Genomic DNA, 7,875 nt, shown 5'->3' on the forward strand with positions numbered 1-7,875 from the left:
TAATGATTACAGCAAATTGAAAACATTTTATAAGGTTTTTATGAGCATTTATTCTTAGGTTTTACTGCAGCCCACTCCTTCAGTTGCCAGTTATTTACTTCCAACTACAGTTGCATCCTGTTTGCTGCTGCCAACATGTTCCCCATATTTTTTCTTGTTGGTTTTCTAAGCATTTATTCCAAATATAGCGGCGATGAAAGTCCTTTGACTTATGTATAAATTGATTGATAAGTCTTATTGCAAATACTATATATAGACGAGTGTGAGAAAGATAAGTTTCCGAACCAGTTTTTGATATCATCATTTGTCAAATTTATTTCTTCATCATTGTCTAGTTATTGTCTTGTTTTCATTGGAGCTTCAAACGGCTTGCGGTTTATCAAACTTGTTTTCTTAATAGATCTAATATATTTCTGTTGAGAGATAAATATTCCTTTTTTGATTGAGTCATGTTGGGGATGTGGAGTAAATACCACAATGACTAAACAAGTAAGAAAGTAAAATCAGTGAATTATAAAGGACACCAGGATTTCACGTGGAAAAACTTAAATTAGGGAAAAAACCACGGAGCTACACCACACCAATAAATCCACTATGAAAATATAGTGAAATAAGTACATATCTCACTTATATCTCACTCTCTCCTTGCTTCTCTTCTCTCATGCACTATACTCCAATGTCTAACACTCAAAATACAAGAGAAAACCAAGTAAATAACTCTAAGGGACGCAACCCTTCAGAAAAAATGAGAAAGAAAACCATCCAGTCCGTCTCGCAGTGCTGCGATGCAAGTTTGAAGCATTGTGGCTCATGAATCTTTGACTTGATCTGCTGTAGTGCCGTATTTATGCCATTGCGGCACTCTGCTCTCTATCGTTCAGTGCTGGGGTGGTCGGGTACATAGCGCAGGGGCACTCAGGTACGTAGCTTCGGGGCGCTCGAGTACATAGCACCGAGGCATTGTAGGAAATTTTTTTTTTCAGTTGCAAAGCACTCGAACCCAAGCAGGGGGTCAACCCCTTGCACCGCCAGCGAGCATGAGAAACTTGAGGGCCGAGGCAACAGAAGAATCTGATCGATCAACACAATCAAATTCCTCACATACCAATCTTCCACTTGGAAATTAATTGCAATCAATCCTTCTCCCGATCTGCACTATCAGTCATAACACCTGTAGTGTGACTCACCCCTGCTCTCATCCTCCATGAAGACCAATTGAAGCTAGACATAGCTTCAGTTTATTAACTGTCACCGTGTTCGTCAACATGTATGTAGGATTCTTAGTCATGCGTATCTTCTCCAAAGATAAATGACCATCTTCTAAAAGCAACCTTATGAAATAATATCGAAGCTGGATGTGCTTTGTCCTAGCATGGAATGCAACATTCTTGGCTAGATGTATAACACTCATGCTATCACTATGCAACTTTCCATTCTTTTGCCCCTTACCAAGTTCTGTTAAGAAATTTTGCAACCAAATCATCTCCTTGCTAGCCTCTGTGATAGAAATGTCTCCGATTATGTGGTTGAGAGCGCAACAATCTTCCGTGACTTGAAAACCCAATTGACTGTAGTCTTTTTCAAAATGAAAATATAACCTGTTGAGTTTTTCCTACCATCAAGATCTCTAGCAAAATCAGAATCTTCAAGCTGTTGATCAATCCCTGCACCACCAAAGCAAAAAGCTATGTCTACTGATCCTCTCAAGTACCTGAGAATCCTCTGTGACTTGAAAATCATCTAAGGCGATTTTCTCTAATCTTATCTTCCACTAGAGCTACTCCAACCTTTTCACTTATATGCTCATTTCGTGAAATATTTCCTACACTTGAACATGATATCAAAATATAATATGAAATGAAAAGTAACTTTTAATATATAAGTCAAAATATAATACAAATTTCACAATTTTCAAAGTCTCCTTGTACCCCAATTTGATCATATTAGAATGATTCCCCTCATACATTCACTTCCATTTATACCTTCATTTGATCATATTATATTTGCTTAAGACAAATAAAAGAACAAATGCTCACAGGCCCTCATAACTCCACTTACATTGCATAAAACATATAACAAGACAACATACATCACCCTATTTTTCCCCCACTTTATATATATTACTTTGAATTACCAGCATTTCTAACATATATCAACAATATTCAATAAAATACAAGAATACAAAATTTTCATAGTTTTGCTAGAAATTCAACTTGTACATAAGCAATATGCTCACATTTTCAATAATAGTAAAATATGAAATCATTCATGTATAATAGTTCAAACATTATTTTTAAAGCTTATCTTATATTTGAACAGTTTCTTCAAATGCCCACGCTAGATAAATTAGCCAGTGAAATTTCATATTTTTCTTGTCAAAATGATTAGAATGTCCTGTGCTACACCTTTCAACAGTTGCATGGTGAGAACTTTCCCAACTTTCAAAATTTTCTTTTTCTCAATTTCTAACTCAATAAAATACACAAATTAATAACTAAAGCACAGTAACAGTAATCTACTTTGAGACAAACAATATTCTCAACTGGCCCGATGGAGGAAATCTGCTCTGCGACTGCCAAAACCCTCATTTTCCTTCATCTTTCCTCTCTCCCTCCTCTTCTCTTTTCCTTCAACCAACCAAATGAATTGGTTTTATATTTTAGAAAATGTTTTGGGATATTTATATAAAGACTTTATTTTTGAACTAGTGCTGCAACTCTACTTCTCTGAGCGCCGCTGTGCTGACCCATTATCTATTTAGATATTTAATTAAATATTCAATAGTGACTAGCGCAGCAACACTCACCACTAGCGCCACAATGCTACTCTTTTTCCATTCATTTTAGCCATGCAACCCAAGAGCTCAGCGCTACAACTCTTAATCTCAGTGACATAGCGTTGCTCAACACAGTAATAGTGCCACAGTGCTCCACCTTACAATGCCATATCTCTCCAAAGAATTTTTTTTACAGACTTGATTTTCTTATTTTAATTCCAATCTATTATACATAAGACTTGGAAAATTAACATAAAACATAATTAACATTCAAATATGGATTTTCGTTAATTTAAAACAAACTTAATACGAGAATCTTAAATTACTGCTCAAGCAGTCGTTAGACCACCATCCCTGTATTTTAGTTGCTGCAACCGACCTTCTTTCCGTGTATTTCTGCAAATCTTTATTTATCCAGATTTCCTTGTATTGCCCCCAGCCCTACTGCTGGCTTCCAACCTTCAATCTTCTTTTTATTGCCTGCTCCTCAACCCTGCTTAACAAATTCTATTTTTGTGCATGTTTGTTTGCAAATTGCAGGTCTTGTTTTCCTATGAAGATATTTCTATGATATGTTGAAGTGATCTGAGTTCTTTAACTTTTTTTCATAGATAAACTTTTAGATTATTATTATTATTACTGTACATTGATAAATTTTTTGGCCTTAAAAATCAATTGATAATTTGTTTTAGGTCAATGGGGAGATTTATAATCACGAGGAGCTGAGAACAAAGCTCGTGTCTCATCAATTCAGAACTGGCAGCGATTGTGAAGTGATTGCTCATCTTGTCAGTATAATATGGAATAAGTGTTTTTGGCTACTCAACCAGTAGTTTTTTATTATCCCATTGGCTTTTTTTGGACATTGTTATTGGTCATTAAGTTTTACATTATGAAGGAAAATTTTCTGCACCCATTATTATGAGTTAGTGGCTAACTGAAATGAATATTTTCCTTTTCAACAGTATGAAGATTATGGGGAGGATTTCGTGGACATGTTGGATGGAATGTTCTCTTTTGTTCTCCTTGATACTCGTGATAAAAGCTTTATTGCTGCGCGTGATGCCATAGGCATCACTCCTTTGTACATGGGTTGGGGTCTTGATGGTATGCAATTAACTTTATGCTTGCGTTGTCTGTTTTTTTTTTTCCTTTTTTTTGAGCTATTGACCTGTCCATTTTGAGGATATAAATGATGGTTTTCCATAGCTCGAATCATGATATCATATTGGCAAATTCATATTGCTTACATTCTTTTTTATCAGTCATTGAAGTTTCCTATTTGACTGAGAAATCTTTTTTTTTTCTTCTGCTGTTGTGTATAAATTTAAATAGTCACTTATGCTCTACGCTCTAGGTATGGGAGTGGGGGACATTTGTTACTAGAAAGTGCAGTTCATTCTAGAATTATGCTTGATTTTGTTATTGACTTGACCACATTTAACACTTATTTTTAGTTTTGAGATTGCAAATATTGTTAATGATTTCTCTACTGTGTTAACTCGTGCAAAACCTATAAGAGAATAAGGGTTTTGCCAGATCACATATCTTATTTGCTTCCTAGGTAAACAATTCATCATGTGACTTGCGAAACTCTTACACGGAGGATAGGAATGCTGATGGTGAATAGGCACAAAAGTTTTGTTTACCATTTTTCAGAGTTCACATTAAACCTAGCTTCCTTGTGGTAGGCGGACAGTTCAATAATTTCCTTTTATTGGTTTTATGCAATAATACAGCATTTAGTTTTGTGCAATTACAGATTTGGTGGTTTTAGTCCACTCAATGGATTTTGATTCCCTGCATGAAGTTGTTTGGGCTTTTTTTTTCAGATTATAAAATTGCTTCGTCAATTTCACCTATTTATTATCCTCTTGCTCATAAACTTTCTTGTAGGATGATCTATTTGTTGATCATTACACAATTATTGCTTATAGTGTTTCAGTATAGTGGCAACTTTATATTTTTCTTCATGATTAACTATATTTTGAAAGGAGTTTGTATGTGCACCTCAAGGCTTAGCTGGGATGGGGTGATGCAAGAAAGCCCCTTGGTTCCTATTTTCGGCCAATAGATGAATAGTATTGAAGAACAGAATAATGAATTTAATGAAGTGGGGTTTGTTCCCGTAATTGAATCAACACCACCTTATTTTGTGCCTACTTTTGATTTTGATGCCTAAAATTGATTTTGTAAGACCAACCAACATGTAATTAGATGTTTTTTTTTGTCTTGTTTGTTTGCTTTCGGCATTTGATTTCTTTTGCTTTGTCTTTATGTTAGTTGAATTATGGAGTTTGGATAGTAATATAGAACCTTCATTTGCATTTTATATAGGGGTGTGCAGAGTTTGGTTTAGTTCCAAACTGAATAATATTTTAAATTAAAATAAAATTAAACCGTTTAGCCAAATCTGAGACCTACATCAGACCCTCATTTTGTCAAACCAAACTAAATTAGATGGATTGATTTTGGTTTTGTTTTTAATCTAAAAATATAAATATTTAGAAATTAATGGATTGATTCAATTTAATCTTAATTATTTTTCAACAATTCGACCTAGTTTAATTTGATAGATCTATTTTATGTTGAAGACTAATTAAAGCATCTATGATGTTTCATAATATTTTTAACATATTTGACTTGAGTTTTTTGTTTTTAATTTAATCTTTAGGTTTGGTTTGACTATAATATATTAAACTTCAATCATTTTCAATTATAAATATTATGCTTAATCTATTAGTCGTTTTACAAAACTTGAAACCTAAACCAATTCAATCAGTTTAGTTGGTTCGATTCAGATTTTAGGATTTGTTTGTTTGTTTTCACACCTCTTATATATATGTTATGCTTTTTTCTTGCAAAAATTATCTCCCAATTTTGGCAGTTTGTTTGTATTTTAAAATTATTTTAATTTTATATTTGTTATTTAATCATATTTTTCTATTTATAAAATTGTAACAGTAGAGAATTTGTGAGGCTTACACCCCTTTTCTCAGGGCTTAAGTTTCACCCTTAAAAGGTATAAATAACCTCACTTTGCCTCCGCTTTCAAAAACATGTAATATTTAGGCCGTAGAGATTCGGTTTCTTTTATTTTAATTGGTACTTCCATTTGACTATACTCCATGCTTAAGTTACACGCTTCTAACATTATATTATTATGCTTGTGATACTTTTGCAGGGTCAGTTTGGTTTGCTTCAGAAATGAAAGCCTTAAGTGATGATTGCGAACGATTTATTTCTTTTCCTCCTGGTCATATATATTCTAGTAAAAAGGGTACTTGATATGCCAAGCACTACGCTTCCTGTAGTCTGCAGCTGTTTATTTCCATTCTTTAGTAGGAATTCTCAGTGTATATTGTGATTTGACATGTTTTTGAGTTCAAATTAAACTACTTGCTTTCTTGAAATTTCTGGGTTCTGTTTAGGAGGACTTCAAAGATGGTATAATCCGCTTTGGTTTTCAGAGTGCATACCAAAAACTACTTATGATCCAATAGCTTTGCGACAAGCATTTGAGGAGGTACATGGTTTTTTCCTTTTCCCTTGTTACTTCTGCATAGCATAACCTCCTACAAATTTTCCTTGTCAAGTGGCAACAATTACCAGTTCATTAATGCCCTTGTTTTCAGAAATGTACATGATTACATCCAATATAACTATAAAATTATTATTGCATGATTTGGTTGCTTCATTAATGCCCTTGTTTTCTGTTAAATTATTTCTTTTTTAATCTTCTCACGCCATGCTTGAAGAGCAATCAATTTTTCTGATGGTGTTTCCTCATTTATGAGTTTCTAGCTTAGTTTCATGCTAAGTTCTTACAATGGATTTAGAATAAATGTATGTGTAAACCAATCTAACAATTTCTTTGAAGGCAATTTAGGTTCTTATAAATTTATTAACAAATATATTGACCCCTTTCATGAATGCCATTATAAAAGTTTATCTTTGTCCCCCGGGGTGATATACTCTTTCTAACGAGTTGATTCGACCCTAGAATTAAAACTCAACCTTAATCTTAAAATTCCCAAAGAAAACTAATATTTTTCAAAACATATTTTCAAAATTCCACCAACAGTCGGTAAGCTGAAGGAGTGCTGGGATTAGCAGATTTCGGAATCAGCACAACTAATGCGTTTTTCCATTCCTTATTCATAGAACTAGTAATAAAAAACTGTTGCACAGATCTAACAACATCAACTCTAATATTATTCCAAAAAGCTTTGAAAAAGGAATAGGTGATCCCATCAAAGCCCGGAGATATGTTACCACCCATATTTTGAATTACATCTATGATTTCAGCTTCATTTAACTCCTTATTCAACAAGATTTTATCACTTTCCTGCAAACAAGTCCACGGTTCTGGCCACCCAGCAAAGCTACAATCTCTGGATTTCCACTTCACCTAAAAAAACTTCTTGAATACCTCCTTAATCTCCCTTGGATGGTCAGTCAATACCCCCTCAGCATCCTTAACTTGAGAAATCCATTTGACATTTCTCCTAGAATTGGCAAAAGAATGGAAGAATTTGGTATTCGCATCACCATCCTTAATCCATTTCGCTTTTGCTCTTTGCTTCCACCAGGTATTAAGATTATTGAGCACAACATTAAGTTCTTTAACTTTAGATTTGAGTAACCAAAGCCTCTCTTCCGTCAACCATCCAAGCCTAGATTCTTCCTCTTGCAAAATTAGAATTTTAGCTTTTAATCTGTCTTTTTCCAAAGAGAAATTCTTCAACCTAGCCTTGCTCCAATAAAATAAATCTTTCAAGGTCTTTTTACATTTTTTATTGAGAACCTCCATGTCATCTCCCAAAAAGGGTCTTCTCCATCTACTAGAGACAATACTCTCAGTAGTCTTATAGGAAAGCCAAGTATCTTCAAACTTCAAACCACTTCTACCTTTACATACTGATTCAAACATCTTAAGTACAATCGGACAATGGTCCGACGCAACTCTAGCAAGATGTCTAATAAAGGTAATTTGGATTTTGTTGATAGCCAAGGAGTTAAGAATACACCTATCAAGCCTTTCCAGGATCCTTTCTCCTCCACTCTTGTTGTTGCACCAAGTGTACCTAGGTCCAACA

The 7,875-nt window shown here is 34.1% G+C and overlaps 1 protein-coding gene across 1 annotated transcript in view; it reads left to right on the forward strand.

Annotated features, from left to right (window-relative positions):
• Positions 1 to 6,347, forward strand: part of LOC110115241 (asparagine synthetase [glutamine-hydrolyzing] 2) — an 18,272-nt gene extending 11,925 nt beyond the window's left edge. The window contains exons 3-6 of the mRNA XM_020848416.2: positions 3,469 to 3,564; positions 3,742 to 3,883; positions 5,961 to 6,056; positions 6,208 to 6,347. Of these exons, the coding sequence (XP_020704075.2) occupies positions 3,469 to 3,564; positions 3,742 to 3,883; positions 5,961 to 6,056; positions 6,208 to 6,347 (474 nt within the window). The remainder of the gene's footprint in view (positions 1 to 3,468; positions 3,565 to 3,741; positions 3,884 to 5,960; positions 6,057 to 6,207) is intronic.
• The last annotated feature ends 1,528 nt before the right edge of the window (positions 6,348 to 7,875 follow it).

Source organism: Dendrobium catenatum, unplaced genomic scaffold, assembly GCF_001605985.2.
Source record: "Dendrobium catenatum unplaced genomic scaffold, ASM160598v2 fragScaff_scaffold_1364, whole genome shotgun sequence".
Taxonomy (NCBI): Eukaryota; Viridiplantae; Streptophyta; class Magnoliopsida; order Asparagales; family Orchidaceae; genus Dendrobium; species Dendrobium catenatum.